General features: G+C 37.0%; 2 protein-coding genes across 16 annotated transcripts in view; both read right to left on the reverse strand.

The window, feature by feature from the left end:
* CEP135 (centrosomal protein 135) overlaps window positions 1–15,025 on the reverse strand; it is a 36,607-nt gene extending 21,582 nt beyond the window's left edge. For 9 of the 10 annotated variants that reach the window (XR_009818498.1, XR_009818499.1, XM_061993707.1 and 6 more), the window contains exons 1-11: window positions 13,587–15,025; window positions 11,361–11,522; window positions 10,019–10,209; window positions 9,344–9,511; window positions 7,809–7,950; window positions 6,431–6,515; window positions 5,359–5,487; window positions 3,774–3,989; window positions 3,133–3,198; window positions 1,164–1,314; window positions 4–197 (exon numbers count right to left, since the gene is read on the reverse strand). Coding sequence is in view for 8 of the 10 variants with exons in the window: in XM_061993707.1 (XP_061849691.1) it covers window positions 4–197; window positions 1,164–1,314; window positions 3,133–3,198; window positions 3,774–3,989; window positions 5,359–5,487; window positions 6,431–6,515; window positions 7,809–7,950; window positions 9,344–9,511; window positions 10,019–10,209; window positions 11,361–11,470 (1,452 nt within the window). In the remaining 2 variants the exon portion in view is untranslated. Of the gene's footprint in view, window positions 1–3; window positions 198–1,163; window positions 1,315–3,132; window positions 3,199–3,773; window positions 3,990–5,358; window positions 5,488–6,430; window positions 6,516–6,957; window positions 7,135–7,808; window positions 7,951–9,343; window positions 9,512–10,018; window positions 10,210–11,360; window positions 11,523–13,586 lie in introns of those variants that run through there. The other variant, XM_061993713.1, reaches the window with a different exon arrangement.
* A 72-nt stretch (window positions 15,026–15,097) lies between these two features.
* EXOC1 (exocyst complex component 1) overlaps window positions 15,098–18,980 on the reverse strand; it is a 30,381-nt gene continuing 26,498 nt past the window's right edge. For all 6 annotated transcript variants that reach the window (XM_061993715.1, XM_061993720.1, XM_061993719.1 and 3 more), the window contains 3 exons: window positions 17,890–18,089; window positions 16,356–16,550; window positions 15,098–15,748 (listed from right to left, as the gene is read on the reverse strand). In XM_061993715.1, the coding sequence (XP_061849699.1) occupies window positions 15,596–15,748; window positions 16,356–16,550; window positions 17,890–18,089 (548 nt within the window). In that variant the 3' untranslated portion in view covers window positions 15,098–15,595. The remainder of the gene's footprint in view (window positions 15,749–16,355; window positions 16,551–17,889; window positions 18,090–18,980) is intronic.

Below are 18,980 nucleotides of genomic sequence, written 5' to 3' on the forward strand. Positions count from 1 at the left end.
TACCTTCTCTGGAGTCCTACGGCTTGGGCTAGGCCTTCGCTTTATCATTTTCTGGAGATATTCTAATTCCCTCTTATAATAATCTCTGTCATCTTCTAAAGTCTTTACAAATGCATCTAGACGAGACGGGGATTTGTCTCCTAGTGCTATGCCATATTCTAGTCTCATTCTTTCTACTTCTAGTACAAGTTCTCGTTCTGTAGAAAAAGACAAAAAAACAAAGGTATAGGAACCTCGTGAATTTTCACAAAGACATTTGGATTTGGGATGGACAAACAACAACCATCTTGGCAGTAAATCTGATGAAAAGGATGTAGGAGTCCTGGTTGACAGTAGGCTAAACATGAGTAGTGTGATTTGGAACCGATAGAGGCCTGTCGGTACAGTATGTTGGACTGTATCAATGGAGACAGTGAGGGATGCAATTATTCCCCTTGGCACCTGTTAGATAGCATTTACTATGCTGTATTCAGTTCTGCCTCCCCAGCAGAAGAAAGCTGATGATAAACTTGAGTGAGGCCAGGCAAGGCTCTCCAGGATGGTCAGGGAGCAGAATACTTGCCCTGTGAGGAATGGTTGAGCTTGTTTAGCCTGGAGAAGAGATGGAGAAACAAGATTGAAAATATCAAGAAGGGAGTTACAGATAACATGAAGCTAGTTTCTTCACAGATGAGCACAGCAAGTAAAAAAGGAACAATGGTGATTAATTGCTACAGGCAATTGCAAGCAGTACGGAGAGAAAAAAAAATTATTTTGGAATGGGTTGCTTAAAGATATTGTCCAATCTCTGTCCCTGGAGGTTTTTAAGATCCACTGGATAAAGCTCTCAGGAAACAGTCTGAATTCAGTCACTCAGAAAAACACAGAATAAAAACAGTATTGGACAAAAGAAATTAATTTGTATTAAACTGTCACAGTATTAGTATTAGGATGTCCTGGGGGATCACAGTAAAAAGTTCAACTTTAACTTCTCCCGTATAGATTGAAAACACGTTTCCATGACAAAAGTTCTCACTTCAGATTTGACTGAAGACCTATGATCTTCTTTTAATTTACATATTTCAAGTCTTTTATTAGTATTTACTGTATCTTAACTAGGTAAAGTTTTCTATTTCAATAATCATAGGAAGATAACTTTCAGTAACCTCCATTTCACAATTTACCTTTTATTTCCAAGTTCTCTGCTTTTTCTGCCAGCCTCTCTTTCTCTTGTTCAAGCTGGTTTAACAGAAGTTCAAGATTCTCTTTATCATCTGCTTTGCCAAAGAGTTCCTCGATCAGTCTCTTGTTCTCTCTATGAGATGAGTGCAACTCCTGAAGTAATAAGTGTTATTGCAAAAGTCAGTAGTGACCATAGAGACATTTGGGGAAAAAAAAAAAAATGTTGCTTAACTTTGAGTATTCAACACTGTTTATTTCTGGATGTTTACTGCTTTAACATTTTTTAAGGGACATTACTATTTTTATACGATTTATTACATCAGTGCAAGCATTACTTTTGACAGTTTGCAAGCAGTAACAAATCAAGCAATTCAAGAAACCAGACAGAAGGCCAGTGAGGTACAAATACGGGAAGAAGTAATAACTAAAGCAAGAAATAATTTTTAATGGCATTTAGTAACATTGTTGGTGTTAAAGTACATCACTATATGGCATCTCAATCAGACCCTGCAGCTAATCAGTGCTATTTGGCATGTCCTTCCTATATTATGGTGCCCTGAAAATATGATTGTATTTCTGAGTTCACTAGACATACTAAAACAAAATGCTGCACTCAACTAATACATAACTCGCTATATGCTGGAAAAAGTTTGGTCTTCAAGGAACTGATAAAACTGATGGTTTTCATCTGGGATGAAAACTGTTTCTGAGTGAGCTAAGTATTGCATAATTATTCACACGCTGATTAAGAGACAAAACAGTTCCAAATGACAAAAATCCTCTAGGATGTTATAACTCATTTGTGACAAAAATGATTGTGGTACAGAAACTACAAGTTCAGATAGCAGAAATAAACGTACAATAAGGACTCAGTCAACCATATAATTTACAGAGGTTTCTTTCAGTTTATTTAAGCAACAATATGATGTAGCTTCTTGTCGTGGTTTTGCAAGGAGTCACTTTTGTTTGGTAACAGGGGGAGGAGGTTGCAGTGCAGACCAGGTGACGAGTTCTCAGACTTTCTCCAGACTGAGGTTCAGACCCATCCCTGGCCTGGCTGGGCCAATCTGGCACCTCTACTATCACTATTTAAGGATAGGAATTTGAAATGCGTGGAAAGAGAAGGAAGGGAAGAGCAAGGTGGGGCAACCATGCAGACTCTGCAGCCAGAAAAAGACAGAAGGAGCAATGCTGGACCAGAGACATCCTTGCAGGCTGCAAGACCCTGTGACAGAGGGGGTGAGAGCTTGAGACACTGGGTCAAAGGGAGCAAGCAGTTTAGACCCCAACCTGGAGAAAATGAACTGGGGTTGCAGCTGCCCGTCAGAGTGGCCCATGCAGGGCTATCCAGTGTGTGAGAGACCCCAAGCTGGAGCAAGGAAGGACTGGCAAGGAGCACTTCTCAGCAGGAGCACAATAAGCAGCAAGAGACATCAGGAAAACACTGAGGGCAGCCCCCATTCCCTGCCCCCAGCGGTGCTTACAGGGGGAGGAGGTAATGATATTGGGCTCAGGGTTCTGAGACCAAGAAGAAAGAAAAGGTGGGGAAAGGTGATCTTGAAGAGCTGCTTGCACTTCCATCATTCGCCTTACTCTATTATTTTTCCTTTGGACATTTCTGTTTGTCATGTTTTAGTTGGAGGCAGATTAAATTAAAGTTTCATTTTCTTCCCCAGCTGAGTAGCCTTGTCTGTTTTGCCTGGGACGATAAGTGGCAGTTAAGTCCTTCCTGTCCTTTGGAAGTCTGTGGTACTTAAGTCTAACCGTGGCCTTTTGTCCCTGGGTGGGCCTAAACTACCACACTACTTTAGCTATTTCATTTATTAGTTAGTAATTTATTACAATAGAGTTTTGAGGGACTATAAAATTCCCTTGTTGTTAAATTGTTATTTTTTATAATAAACGAAAGAATCATGCAGATGACAGTATGATAAAAATGCTACAAACACAACTGAAAGTACTTTTACTTACCGATTTAAGCTTTGTTATTGTTTCTTCAAGGTCCTGTATTTCCGTGTGTTTTCTTTCAATTTCTTTCTATTGATCAAAATTAAGCTATATGTTAAAAGTTACAAATTCAAAATGACAATTCCCTTTTTGAAAAAAAATTAAGAAAATAGACTATTTTGTAAGAAATCAGGTATAATTAGTTCGTTATAATCTGCTAAAATTTCAGTAGTAAAGCTCAAAAATGAACTGAAAGATCAAAAAAATTGTGGTATATACACCCATACTCTTTTAGAGTACAATAATTAAATTATTGAAGATCTCCTCACAGAAAAAAAAACCCTTCTAAACACAGGCATCACTGTTGCTAATATCTACTACCTATCAACAGTTTTAAGTACCTCATAATTCTATTTCATAGTAAACTAACAGAAAGGGGAAGACAGACTGCTTCTTAACTAAACTCATCTCACCTAACACCGTTAAGAGACAAAATTGCCGTGATTAATTATCTTTTAGTGAGAAATTCTGTATAATAGTAAGCAAACTGGAAAAAACACATTCATCTTCCTTTACAAGCTGATTGGTCATTTGTTGCAAATGAAAGACATGAAGTCACCCAAGAGTTGAGCAGATTCTTCACACTGTAACACAGTAGCAATTACCTTTGCTTCTCCTATTTCCTTATCTGCAGTCTCAAGTACAATTTCTTTATGTCTTTCCAATTGTTGGGCCAAGTGGTCTATTTCATTCAGTTCTTGACAGAGTTCTTCATTTTTATTGCTTAACTGTTCTACCTCACTAGTCACATTTTGTTTACTATCCAAGAGGTCTTGAATGCGATTTTCGAGTTCTTTCTTCGTTTGCTGAAGATATTCAATCTGAAATATATTTTTAATTAAAATATTAATATGTATTTTTAACTAGGTAGCAAAATCTAGTGTCTCTAAAACCAGAGTAAAAATGAGACATCCTGTTAAAAATGGCAAAATTTTCTATTTTAAGAATTTAATGCTTGTCAACATGAAAAAATATTTTACAAAGGTATAAGGGGAAGGAATTAATTACTACACTTCTTTATCTAGTCTCCAAAACCTCAGGTTTATTCTAAAAACAAAATATGAAATGCAGAAACCCGTATAGAAAATAACAGCACATTACACTACCAGGGAAAATGGGAGCCTGGCATATCTTGAACAATTCAAGAAAAAAGAGGCACTCCACTTCCATCTCCATACAACTTTCCTCAGAGCTCCAGAACCATTACTTGTAGATACAGAAGAAAGTCTGAGCCCTCTCATAATCATGAATACTACTACATAGAAATATCCATCCATCTATTGTCAGAGAATAAAAATAGCATGTTAGTACTGAGCCTGAAAAAGTAGAAAGAGGACCCAAAACCAGTTTTATGAGTTTCTGGGGGCTCATCCTCTATACAATCTGTGTTCAGCATGACTTACTAATATACAGATCTATTGCTTCCAAGTAATTCTGTATCTTTGCAGCACTGAATCTAAGCTAAAAAACCCTCTGCAACATGTCTCTAATGTCACTGGACTTTACGCATAATCAGTACACAAAAAGTCTAATGCAGCTGGAAAACAAGATAATTGATAGCATAAATCCAGAGCCAGACTTGACTTGATCTGTACTCCAGTCTGTCTTGTATTAATAGTTTTAAAATCCCATTCTGTGATTAATATTGAATGCATGCTAATATGTACAATAAGCACAAACATCTTTATCCTAAGTTTATTCTTTCCTTGCGATTCTATGTTGGAGTAAAGGTGGAGACCATCTTAATTCAGTGAGGAAGATTCTTCACTATCTGACAAGATTAGCTGCAGCTACTTACTCTAAGTACATATACCATTGTTAGTTCCTAAAATAGAAACGGTATGTATGAGAACAACAAAACAGAACACCTCCTCCAGTCCAATCTTGGTGAAAACAATGTATCATAGAGAAAAACTGTATATCATTAAATTTTCTGAATACTCTCAGATTAACAGTACTATGTACAGATGTGAGTTCATAGACTTTTTTATAAAACCCATTCTAATAGAGTTTTAAAACAAGAAACAAAATTTTGTTAGACAAGAAACATTGCCACCTAAAAAGCAAAGCAAGATAAAATGATTGATTTTTGTATCTAATAGTGACAGTTTTAAACAGCTAGAAGTTTTGTGGGCTTTTTTCTATTACTAGTATTTTAGTGTTGACTAAACAACATAATAAAGCCATTACCTGCAAATTCAAATGGGCAATAAGCTTCTCATTACTTTTATTTTTCGATTCCAGAGAGAGAACCTCATGAGAACGTCCACCATCCAGTGCTAGCACTAGGCGCTCTATTTCTTTGTCTCTCAACTCAACCTTTGAGGGAAAAGAAAAGTTCTTTAGTGTGCTTTGTACCCTTTCACAGAACATTTGTTCAAATAAACATCTACATAACATTCAGAACAAAGCTTTGCACCAACTGTAATTTTTATCTTTAATATCCTGTTTTTAAATTCTGGATGTTTCTGAAAAAGAAAACTAAATTACACAAATAGAATTTGTAGGGAAAAAACTCAACCCTGAAACAATTCCTACTGGATTATTTTCTTGAAAAGAAACAAATTATTTAAATTCAAAGTAAAGTTAATGAATGTTTCAAATGAACTGTCTAAGACTAGCACTTAACTTAAGGGAAGAAGATTTTAAATCAACTAATGGAGTTAACTACTTCAGTCACTGAAAAAGGGAATAATGAAAGAGGAAAACCAAGATGTGAACAAAAAAAATAAAATGAGCAGTATCCATCAATTCAGAGATATTGAAAGATATTAAAATATACAACTGACCAAATTCCCTCACTTACACATCTTATCAATTCATTCTAATTAAAGTATTGTAAAATTGGTTGTTCATAAATTAACTATAAAAATTAGAAATTAAAGAAATATGACCAGTCCAAATGTGAAAAAAAATTATCGTAAGATATCTGTAAATCAAATTAATATTTTGGACCAGTTGATGCTTCTGCAGTAAAAAACCCTAAGCACACAAAAATTGCACTTATGATCATCAAGTTTCACTTATTTAATGTAACTTTAACACACAAAATAAATCAGCAAAAGCAGCAGGTAAGTATTTTATCATTACTGCTGTCAACAAAAGCAGAGAAGAGAAATAGTTCAACGTAGGCAAGTTAGAATAACTGTACTTCACAAGCCCTACAGTGTTTTCACAATGAGGTCAAAATACAAATTATAAATTATGCCATTGCAATGGCTATTACAGTAAAATAATAAAAAAACCCAATCTGAAAACATACCTGTTTGCTATAATTTTTCCTCCCACATTCAGATATCTCCAGTTTTTCCTGTAGTTCTATTACTTCTGACTGAAGTTCATGAATTCTGAAGGTAGCAATATAATGTTTATGTAGTTTCACAGAAGAATTATATGTACAAAACAGTTCAACATTAGTATATCCTCTTTGCTCCTTTATGTAAGTATTTCAAAAAATCCCAGAGTTTTGTTCATGAAAAATATTAATGCAGAAGCCATGGTTTGATACATGTTGACCTTGGCTGGCTGACAGTCCTCCAGCCAGCTGCTCTCTCAATCCCCCTTCTCAACAGGATAAGGGAGTCAAGAGATGAAAAAAGTTCATGGGCCAAGATAAAGACAGGGATATCATTTACCAATTACTATCATGAGTAAAACAGTCTTGACAATTAAAAACAGAGTAGGATGGTAAGAAACAAAGACAAAGTAAAACCAACTTCCTCCCACTCTCAGCTTTTTTCCAAGCTCAACTTCAAAGCTTGACTTCCGATTTTTGTATCTCTGCCCTACCCTAGGTGGTGCAGCAAGGATGGACAATGGGAGCTGCGGAGGTCCCTTCCACAAACTCTTTTTCCAAGAGCCCACTTCATCAGCTTCAGCTTCCTTCAGGGCATATCCGGCATGAGGTTCTCCATGGACTACAGTGTGGACACCTGCTGCAACATGGTCTGATGTGGTGCTGTCCACAGGCTGCATTATTCTTACTTCTCCCTCTCACTGCTGCTGTGTAGCATTGTTTTTCATTCTTTCTTAAATAAATTTTCACAGGAGGACCACCACCTTGGCTGATGGGCTCAGCTGTGACAGATGGTTGGTCTGTTTTAAAGCCAAGTGGAATTGGCTGTGTCCAGCACAGCGTAGCCACTGGTATCTTCTCAGGGAGACCACCCCTGCAGTCTCCCGCTGCCAACATTTTCCATGTAAACTCTCTACAGATATATTTGAAGTAAGAAAAAAAGAATTTACTTGAATCTTTCATAATACAGGTTCCCAAGCAAAAAATAGTACTACAAATTAGTCTCCAAAAATAAATATGAAAAATCATGTTACTCCTTTGCAAAACATGCCTAGCTTTTTTTCCAGAATAGCCAGTCTAAAATCAAGTATAGCCATAAAACCAGTATGGAATTCTTAAGAGAAGCCCTTTAAGGAAATAAGCATCTTATTAATTATCCATTGCAACTCTGTGACAGGCAGCACTGTTGATCACTGAGCAAAATCCTGCCTAAGAACTACAGTGCTGTTAAAACATTATGAACCATCAGTTTGTTTAAGACAAATTTGAAAGGCAAAAAGAATTGGAAAATCATTACGGATATTTTAATACCTATACTTCAAACCTCAGAAGTTCTTTAGATTACCGATTGTCAGCCACCTGAAGAAGGTCTGCGATATACGGGTCCTCTGGCTGAGGAACTGGATAGGCACTAACACCTGACGGAGGCACAGGCTGGTCTATCTGCATGCGCTGACGCCTGAAGGGAATGCTTCTTTTTCTGCCACCTAAAAGTCCAAACCCAAAGGCCTATCAATTGGAATTAAAGTAAGGGAGTTGTCTCCTTTAATATAAAAGGAAATTTCCTATTTATTCCACTGCTTCTGAACTGCCATGTTTAAACACTTTAATCTTACTGATAACGATTTTGTGTTCCAGATGACACCACTCTTGCTGATTAGCATGTGCTTTGTCAAAGTTCAGATTTATAAGGAAAGATGCAAAGTTCAGTATTTTTTCCCCAGTATTTAAGATCTTAAATATTCTACAAGTCAAACTTGTTGAATTTGTTAGTGATTTACCTTACTAAACCAACTAAATTAAAAATATTAAAAAAAACCTTTTCGGCATTTAAGAGCTATTTTATGACTGAACCTCTGCATTCTTTAGTGGTTTTTTGGTTTTACTTCTATCATCATTTCAGTGATAGGATATCATAATCACAAGAAGCAAAGCAGGTTATTTGTTTACATGGCAACATTATAAAACATTGAAACATTTAAATGGTAATATCTAAAACAAAGCAACATTCCAAACAAAGCAAAGCATAGTATTTCTAGAGAGAACAGTTAATCACACAATTAAATAAGAATAGTCAATATTTGATGATGCAATATGGAAAAATCCCAGGAAATTGGTGATCAAGGGGCAAGTAACTAGAAAGATGGGCAAAAGAGTAACAATGACATTTTTGAACCAAAGGACGTTAAAGGCAGAAAGGTGTTGAAATACAGAGGAATTTGAATTTCACCTAGCTACCTATTAACATACCTCAAAAAGTATATGCATATTATGCAAAAAGTAAATAGGTAATTCAAAGATTTAAAAAGAAAGCACAGTTTCAAAGTTTCACAAAATACTACTCACTATTTCACTTTGCTTTCAGACTAGTTTCTTTTTCTTCACTTTTTTTAAAGCTATGTCCAAAACATTTTAAGTTATCAAAAGACCTTTTAAACACTTTAAGCTTTCAGAGGGTTGGAGTATTTGTAGAAATATTTTGTATCTTGCTACTATTAGATCTTGGTAACAAAAATCTTAGTCAGACATCACCAACTCACTGTCAACAAGGTTCAAGTGTCTTGACACTGTTTTAACCTGCCTCCAGCTAAATTAGGTAGAGTATTAAAAAAATTAAAGTTGCTGTTTAATCACATTTTAACTTGATAGTCCTCTATTGAACTTAAGATGTGTTCAAATTTAACCCTAACACAAGAGAAGTGTTCATGAAACTCTTCCCTGAGTGAAATTCAGAGCCAAAATGTTCAAAAGGTACTGTTATTCTACTGTGTAAGTATTTTACTATAGTGACTTCTCTTCCTAGAGGAAAAATATATTATGTTCTGAAGAAACAAATAAACTCAGAGAAAAGTTAAAATATCTATGATTGTTTATGCTTACCAGGTGTTTGCACTACTGCTTGCAGATTCTTCTCCTGAAGCTGCTGAATTTTTTCAGTCTTGATTTTGTTCTCTTTTTCCAGCATTTTAATTTTATGTACATATTGGTTATTCAGAAATTTCAAGTCAGTTGTTTCATGTTCAGCCCTTCGTAAGGAGGCTTTCAAATCTTCAAAGGAGAGAAAAAAACATTATCTTTCTTCTTCCTAGTAACACTAAATGGACAGAAAGTCAATCATATATTCCTTTTCCATTACACGAAATATTCGAACACACATACATATGTGTGTGTGTATATATATATATGCACACACACATAGAAATGCACAAAAATATGTATTTATATGTTATACAAATAAAATCCCTTTATTAAGGCATATTTAGCAGCAGTATTTCATTTTAAATTAAAAAGTAGCATTTCAAGGCATGAAAATATATGCTTAAAAATCCTAACATTTTCATGTTTGATTAAACCTATGACTTGCAGGACCTCAGAAGTTTTTCAGCTACAAAAGAAATTTCATCTGTGCATAAGCCTTAACTCATTAAAGGCGCCAAAGTCAATGATCACTCACACTCATAAGTACAGACAAATGAATCTGCAGATCAAGGATTTCACTGCAATTTTATTTTGGCACCAAAGGATTAACAAAAAGCATAATATTCTTTATTTTACCTTTAACATGACGATCAGATTGCTCTTTCAGTTTTAGTATTTCTAAATGTAGTTCATTATTTTCCCTGGTAAGTTTAGCATTCTCTGTTTTATAAGGTTCCAAAATAGCATCATAATTATTGCATTCTTTTTTACTTTTTCCAGCAGATAACTTTGCACTGCGCAAACTCTCAGTTGTACGAACTAAGTCACTAGAAAAAAGGAGCATCAGACAAGTTAGAAATATTATCAGCCTTTACAGTGCAGATGCAAACATTTCTTTATTATGATCTGAGAAATAAAACCCTTTTCCTAAGACCATGATAACTGAAGAAAAAATGAGTTTAAAGAAATGCAAAGAAAACAGTCATGTAAGCAACATGGAAAGACAGGAATCCTATAATTAAAAACAAAATGTAAATAGCAAAGGACAGGACAAATATGAAAAAATAAAGTGTATCAGGAATTTGCATCTGATAATTCAATAAACTCTCTTTTCTAAATAAAGTGAGATTTTCAAAATTGTCAAGATGGTTTATCTCAATGAAATCTAACATAAAGAATCGAAAAGCCCAGAAAATTCCTAGAATTTATATGGAGATCAGAATTTCCATAAGAAAGACAATAGTAAATAGCTACAATTTTTTTTTTTTTTTTTTTTGGGGGGGGGTGGGGGGAATCTAAGTGACTGGGAGGTTAAATCTATCTGTTAAGAACCAGAATGATACTTAATGTAGAAGTCAGATTACTCCACATTTGCCTCTCTGTGGTTCTTCCATCTGTACTAGATACTACAGAGCAACAGAACCAGGAGACCTACATTTGCACGTTTAGTCAAATCTAACTGGATTATTTTGTTAATTACTACATTTGTAATCACATCAAAGCCATAAAACGATAGATACTTTAAGGAAGCCACCTGAAAATTTGTCTGTCTTCTGTTATGTGTCCTGTAAAAACTGCAGAAGTAGAAAATTTAAACTTCTCCAAATTAGATCTTAAAACACAGAACTGTGAATGTTTTATTTTAAGCCACCATACAGACAAAAGGGATTCTTCTTTATACTAGTTTTAAGAGCATGCCCTTTAAGCATATCTCAACAGTGACTGTTCTTGGCTCTTTCTTGGCTGGAAAAGTTTAATTTTCCCAGATCATAGACCCTTAGAAACAACTATTCTGAATTAAATGAAATCTTCAGATGTTCTCATCACTTAAGCAAATCCATGTGACACAGGAACAGAATGTTACCTCTGAAGTACTAGTGCTTGAAAAGAATCATCAGGCTAAGCTTCTTCCAGTCAAAACCCAAATAATACCTACTGAATAATTACTATATTTCTTAATTAATCTCCTTCTGAATACCTAAAAAGCTTTTCCACCAAAGGTAAACTTTCCACTCCCAAAGGTTGCCGATAGCCCAGTTGATCTAGACGTTTTCTGAGATGAATGAACCTTTGCTCTGCACTTGTCATTGTGAACACACCTCCAAAGCAGCTTTTGTCACAGTCAAGAAAAACAAGACACCTGCAAAAGACTGTCTGTTAGAGCATTTGTCCTTTACAGAATAACACAGAAAAAATGTAGTGGAAAAACCATTTGTTTTTTGTGTGGGAAACAGTACATAAGCATACCCTTTAAATTTCAGGAAACCAAAAGAGAATCATAGAGCAAGTGAAGTTTTAAACATATTTATTTATTTATTTAAAAAGAAACATTTGTCTTAGCAATTAGTTTTCTCTTTCTTAATACCTTAGAGTACGAGCATAAATTTGTCTTTCCAGTATGCAAGAACTGAACTCTGAGAAGATCCTTCTGTGAGAAAAATAAGTAGATTCTGGTTTCTTTGAAGTGTGACTATCATGGTATCTTCCACAATGCAAACTGACAGATCATTCTCAAAAACTCCATATACTTTTATTTTTCTTTCATATATGAAAATCATATTTCCAAGCAACTCATGCCAACTACTTGTAAAATTGTATAAAAATGCACAAAATTTTATAGGCAGATTAAATTTGAACACTATTTTTCTATGAGAATAGGAAAGAAAAAAAAAATACACCGGTATACTATAGTCCTACCTGCACTGTTTTCTGGAAAATATAGTTAAAGAATCACAGAGATTTTGTCTTTTGACTGATTTGTTATCTTTTTATTACTAACATGTTCTAAAAGGGGCTGAATCAGCACTACCATACTTGAATCCAGATGAGATTTTTTGTTTTGCATGTACATTTGAGGGAGGAAGAGTTTTTACATTGTTAAGTCCTTCTGAATTTAGAGATAGAATGAGAAAAGAGATGGAATACTACCGATAATGCTTCTCAAAATATGAAAAATATTTCTTCAATAGGTAGAAATATTTTTTTTTAAACTAGTTATTTTTGTAAAACAGTTTCCCTCACCTTTCTTCATAGAGTCACAGAATAGTAGGGGTTGGAAGGGACCTTTAGAGATCATCTAGTCCAACTCCACTGGCAAAGTAGGTCAACCTAGATCAGGTCGCATAGGAACATGGCCAGGCAGGTCTTGAAGACCACCAAGGAAGGAGACTCCACAACCTCCCTGGGCAGCCTGTGCCACTGCTCCGTCACCCTTACAGTGAAATAATGTTTTTTCTTATGTTTAAATGGGACTTTTTGTGTTCCAGTTTCATCCCATGACCCCTTGTCCTGTTGCTAGATACAACAGAAAAAAGGGATGTCCCAACCTCCAGACATCCACCATTTAGGTATTTGTAAATATTAATGAGATCCCCCCCTCAGTCTCCTCTTTTCTAGACTAAACAGCCTCAGTTCCCGCAGTCTTTCCTCATATGAAAGTTGTTCCAGTCCCTTGATATCTTGGTGGCCCTGTGCTAGACTCTCTCCGGAAGTTCTCTGTCCCTCTTGAGCTGAGTTGCTCAGAAGCTTCAGTATTAATCTACTGGCTACAAAGATCTCAGCAGCCAAACTACCAACCCAAGGAAGCACTGTTTGCATCTTTTATAAAGGAGACAGAATATAATCATGGTGTATCACAATCCTCCAGCTTCTAAAAGGATAGTAAACAAATATAAGCAGGTATTTGAACATAAAATTATTTGTGAATAATAATATGAGAAAGCTTTTTTCACCCAGGTAAAAAAGGCAGCTATTGGACCAGCCATTGACTGCTCTAGTACATCTGTATATGGTCCATAGACACCGAAGGCTGCATTGTGAAATGCTATTACTGCAGTATGATTTTCAAGACACATTGAGCTTGCATTTGTTTGGGCAAACTCTGTTTCCAAGTTGATTTGCTCAGATTCACTTCTGACTAGGTATTCATACAACACGTTTGCTATGAAGCATTATCTCTTAACCAATTAAAAGAAAATTATTGCTTCAGAAAAACAGATTTCTTCTTTTAGCGTCCCCCCAACCTGTAAGTTTACGCCACAGTACAAGAAAACCCTACGGATTACAAGTCTCGTCACCTATCTCCCCAAACCGGCAGCGTTACAGACCCTTCAGCAACCCCAATCTATACTTACAGAAGGGCAGACAAGCCCTTTTCAAAAGGGTTTATTTTATTTTTTCTACCCTCCGTCCAAGTCGGTCTTACCAGAAACACCAGTTAAAGGCAAGTTTTTGCAGGATGAGCCACTAGGATGTAGCCAGCATGTTTCAGTGAGGCTTCGGCGGTAACGCAGCTCCGGCGGGGAAGTGGGACTGCAGAACCTCGAGGGAAGGAGAGACCAGCGTGTAGGTCAGATGCTCTGGTAGTCCGCCCTGACTAATCTGCGATCTCCAGTGACGGAGCGGCCCAGCGCCACGCAGTCATCAGGGCTGCCACACGGGCGGATGCCGGCAATGCGGAAGCCCCAGTCAGCCGCCGAGTGTCGCCGCTCGCCTGCGAAGAGCCCCAGCCTTGGCTACAGCACCTTCCTTCTTCTCCTACAGGGCACACTGTCCTGCACTGCCGCGCTCTCGGGGCTGATGCTTCCGCGCCGCAGCCCCCGCGCAAGCAGCCAGGCCGCCCCGGCCGTTTGAAAATGGCGGTTCGAGAATCACCTCAGCAACAGGGCACGCGCCCGCGCCCTCAGCCGCGGCAGGCCGCCCCGCCCCTTCCCAGCAGCCCTCGCGCGGAGGGGTGGGACGGAGGGAGGTACTGCGCATGCGCAGAGGATGCTTCGGCGCGATCACCTCAGCGGGAAGCGGGGCACGCGGGGCTTTGCCCCCGTCAGTGCTTGAGAGGGTAGTAGGCGCGGTGGGCCGGGCCGAGCCACAGCTAAACTCCCAGAGCTTAAGGTCGACCTGCCGCAGGAGCGGGTTGCTGCTCTAAGCTGCTGGTGCAGGCAGCCAGCGAAGCCAAAGCAGAGACACGGGTTACCTGTGCATGGGATCCTTTGCTAGGGCTGTATTTGAACCTATGGTAGAGTTGCCTGTTCGCATAGTTGCTGGGGCCAGACTCCTGGGATTTCAGTGTGTAGTGGAAAAGTGCCAGGCAGTCTTCTTTTATAAGCTGCCTCGACTAATTCAAGGGAATTTCTCCCCTCTCTTAACCCTTCCCTCCCTTCTTTGCTACATTTTTGTCACATGTAGACACTATAAGCAAATACGTATTAATCAAGTATTTTATTAGTAAATGAAAGACAACTAGGGTTTAATGAGCTAAAAGACCTAAATATTGGTATGCTCTCTCCAATCCAAGTGCCCCAATGTTGCCATCAAAGGAAGCTGAAATTCTTGCTCCTGAGTTTTATAAAACTGTTATTCATAGTAACAGTTTTGGGGTTTCATTCTTGCATCTGCATCTCACAAACCAAAACCTTACCTTGGTCTGCATGCTTACCTTTGTAGTAACTGTTTCTATTCTATAAACACCCCAGCTCTACCCAACAATTTAGCAATTTCCTCAGGCTGTACAAAAAAATGAGGTTCTGTATCACAGGCAGCTGAAGCTCCAGGAGGAGGAAGGGGTTACATGTGGTGAGAAGTAGACTGATGCTATACCCTGATTACTAAAAGGAAGAAACAAAATATGCTTTGAGAAAGAGCAATTGTACAATGCCCAGAGACAAACCAACAGAAATAGTGTTGCATTTTCACCTTTTTGAAATAACACTACATAAAGAATGACAAATGAAGTTTAATTAAGAGTTAATTAGCTATAGTCATGTTACATCTCAGAAGATTAATTCAGTATCTCCACTACATTAAGTTCCACATCCATACTTTTTAGAATAAGGGGAAAAGACGTGATAGTCTTTAATGCTTACATAATTTCCAAGATGCAAAATATTAGTGAAAACAGTAGTGCTTACTGCTTTTAGCAAAAAAAGGGATTATAAATAAAAATATCTGAACATTAGGGAAAGGGAAAAAAGTATTTCCAAAGTGTTTCACAGAATTAATGCTTTCAAAAAGTACTTCAATCCAGCAGAAGAGCAACAGATCCCCGAAGGTTTCATTCTGCCCTGAAAGACACTTGAAGCAGGAGTGTAACTTGAGATATACAGCAGCTAACTAACACATACACATGGAACTCCACCTTTCAAAAACACATAGCACTTATAGTGTTTGATTCCCTCACACAGAGACATAATCTTTGCTAGCTTCTTTTTCCCTTGCTTAATGAGACTGTGCAATACTGGAGCAGTAGTCTAAAATATCCTGTATAGTGAATTCCATAGTAATTCCTGATCCAGGATAGCAGCGAGCTATCAGCCCCTCAAAGTGCTTGTATTGTCGTATAAACTCATCTTGCATGGAATGCCACACAACCTGCCAAAGAAAGCAAACTTTAGGGAATGTCAACTGCCACAATACATTATATGTGAAATAGAAAACATTGACTCATTATTTGATTTCTCAGGTAGGGTGTAATTTTAAAACTAAAGCTTGTTAACAAAAAAGTTCAGTAAACTGAGTTGCTATATTAAAAAAATATCATTATGATCTTTAGTGTTTACCTAACTCCTACCAAATCTGCAAAGCAGAAAATAGTTGTTGTGAAAGAGGTTCTGCTTTTGTTTTTCAAAACTCCAAACCAGAATAGTGCTGCTAATTCACGTTTCAGACTTAACAAAAGTATTAATAGCTTTTCAAACTCTTAAATCTAATTATCATTTACTCCAGTGAGAAAGTTTACAGAGTATAAGAAAAATACTATCAGAAAAGATGTCATTTAAAGTATATTCTGTTATACTGTACAAACACTTCATAACAGGTTAACAGTTCATCTACATCTATTTCTCTTTACTTCCAGTATGTTTTGCAGAATAGAGCTCACCTACTAATGGTCACCCAGGGAATCATAAAGGAACTTTTCTTCTTACAGAATACATATGCAAAAGCCTTTGTGTAAACATTATGCCACGATTTTGCTTACCTGAAGTAAGTTTTCCTCTTCACAGAGATGTTTATCTACTTTCTTATAGAGATTATCCAATCCCTTCTTTACTTCCTTACCAGGATATTCCTTTATAACTTTACGAAGCTCTTGTTTATTAAAAGCCAGTTGATAGCTTACTTCTTCTTCTCGTATACCCTGTGCCACGCGAGCTTCAACACCTTCAAAAAAATGCTAACGAAAAAGAAGAGCATTAACAATTATCACAAATCTATACTAACTCAGTTTGACAAGCATCCGTGTATTGTCTTGATTCTGCTTGATGACTGTTGTGTGTTTCCCCCCGTTTTTACTTCCGTTGGGCATGAAGTAGTGCTTTTATTGGAACCTTATAACTAATACTGAATAAGCCTCAGAATCCTCAGTTAATGAGGCCATAGCCTAGGAAAATAGAGGATCTTGTGGGTAAAATGAGTAGGCATCTCAATAGGAACTTCTCTACTTAAACCATAATTACACAACAGCAGTACTTGTTAATAACTGCCGTCTCTTCTCACTGCCCCACACCAGCTGGCTCAACATAATATAACTTATGGAAGTATAACTGTGACACAACATCATTTGAAACAGTGTAGTGGGTCTGGCCAGGACAGAGTTAATGTTATTCATAGCAGCCCAACTGGGTGCTGTGCTTTGGATTTATGGCTAGAACAGAGTGGCTAACACACTGATGTTTTGGTTAGTGCTGAATAGGTCAGCCTTGGACAAAGGGTATTTCATAACAAGTAATATGCTCAGCTACAAAAATCAGGGTTAGGAGAGGAGGTGGGCATGGTGTTTTTTCTTCAAAGTGGCTGCTGCCCATAAACTGGCTCAGCATCAGTCTGCTTGTGGGAACTAGTGAGTAACTGCCTTTGCATCACTTCTGTTTCCTCTTCTTTCTCTCCTCTGCTGATTAAACTGTCTTTAAGCTCAAATTTTCTCACTTTTGTTCTTCCTACTCTCCCCTGTCCTGCCTGGGGAGAGAGCAAGAAGTTGGTTATGTCGGAGCTTGCAAGAGTCAAGCCACAGCAAGTGGAAGGCAGCAAGAAAGCATTTTCATTTCCAAAAAGACAACATATCTTAAAGAGTTTTCAGAAAATGAATGGATGAAATACTGCTTATATAAAAAGCAATGAAATCTGGTAAAAATTCAGGAGTCAGAACTAAGTCTGAACCCAACTCAGCATTTAGTTTAACAGTTCAACTTTGGACACAGAGAACTGTCCTAAACCTTTTCTTATTGTTGAAAAGTTGGGAAAAATAGACTAATTATTCCCGATTACTTTTCCCCTCTCTTTTTCATTCCTCAAAACCACTTGTTTAAGACACAACTGATGTTTAGTCAATACTATTAATTGCCATGAAAAATGTTCCTCTCTTGAGTAGAGTGCTCTTGCCAGGCATGCTCAAGTCTAAAACAGAATAAAGATTATGATAGAAGCAGTGGTAAAGAGATCAAATAGTGCTAACTAAACACTTGATAATATAGACATTTAAATGGCACAGAGTAGTCAAACTCAAATATACTTACATTTAATTTCTCAAGAGGCTGTCCGAGTGAGTATATTACATAAGACTGAAGATGATCAGTGTATTTCTGTTTGGCTTCCTTTTTCTCAGCCTCAAGACAAGAAATTTTCAAGCGAGAAAGTGTTGCAAATATATGATGGAAGTTCTCCATCATGACCACATCTCTGGGTGTTTTCTGACTTTCATTAGCTACTTTTTCAACTGAAAGGAAGAGGAAGCAAAATACTTAAAATACCAAAAGGACAACCCAATTCAGAAAACAGAACCAATAACCATAATAAGTGTCAGAAAAGAAATTTTGGATTTTTTGTCAATGACAATAATTTGTATGAGGGACTGTCACAATTGCCACTAAATAAATCAGTATCTGAGAGCCTTCAAAAGAAGTAACAGATATTTAGAGGCTCCAAGACAATTAAATTTGTATTCCAAAATGTAACTTATAAAAAAGATACAAAATAGTGACTACATACAGTTTCACTTACAGAAGTGAGAAACAAGTGACATTGTGTGGAGGCTTACAAGCAGGCTTCCATTATCCCTAATATGTTTCACATGACAGAACTATTTAGGAAAAGTCTATTTCTTAAACTACTTAAGAAAAAATCAAATAAAATTGATTCCCCTCTTTGCTAGATGAAAAAAACCCTAACTTCAATAAGGTGGCGGGTTGTTTTAAAATTACTTCTCAGTCTTTCAATTTTTGCTTATTAGTTTTATGGTCAAAGTTACTGTCAATCCCCAAATTTAATAATAAAAATTGATAACCTTGCACACAGGTTTGTTACTTCCATGCCTGCCAAAAAAACCCAGGGGAGAGAAAAGAAATTCTACCCATTATTCCCTTATTGCATCTAAAAGCAGGCTGAAATAGGATAGCTTCAACCAAGAGGGCACCTAAGTTCTCTAAGCCCATTCATGCATCAATTGGTTTGCTGAAACAACCAAGATGCTCACCATGAAAGTGATCCTGGGCACTGGAGTATGAACAAAAATCACAAATTCTTTTCAGTCATAACATTGAATTGCCAACCAGGAAACATCACCTACAGCTAATTTTGTTCTTCCCATATAATTTTCTAGTGTATCCCC

The sequence above is a fragment of the Colius striatus genome, chromosome 3, assembly GCF_028858725.1.
Source record: "Colius striatus isolate bColStr4 chromosome 3, bColStr4.1.hap1, whole genome shotgun sequence".
NCBI classification, from domain to species: domain Eukaryota; kingdom Metazoa; phylum Chordata; class Aves; order Coliiformes; family Coliidae; genus Colius; species Colius striatus.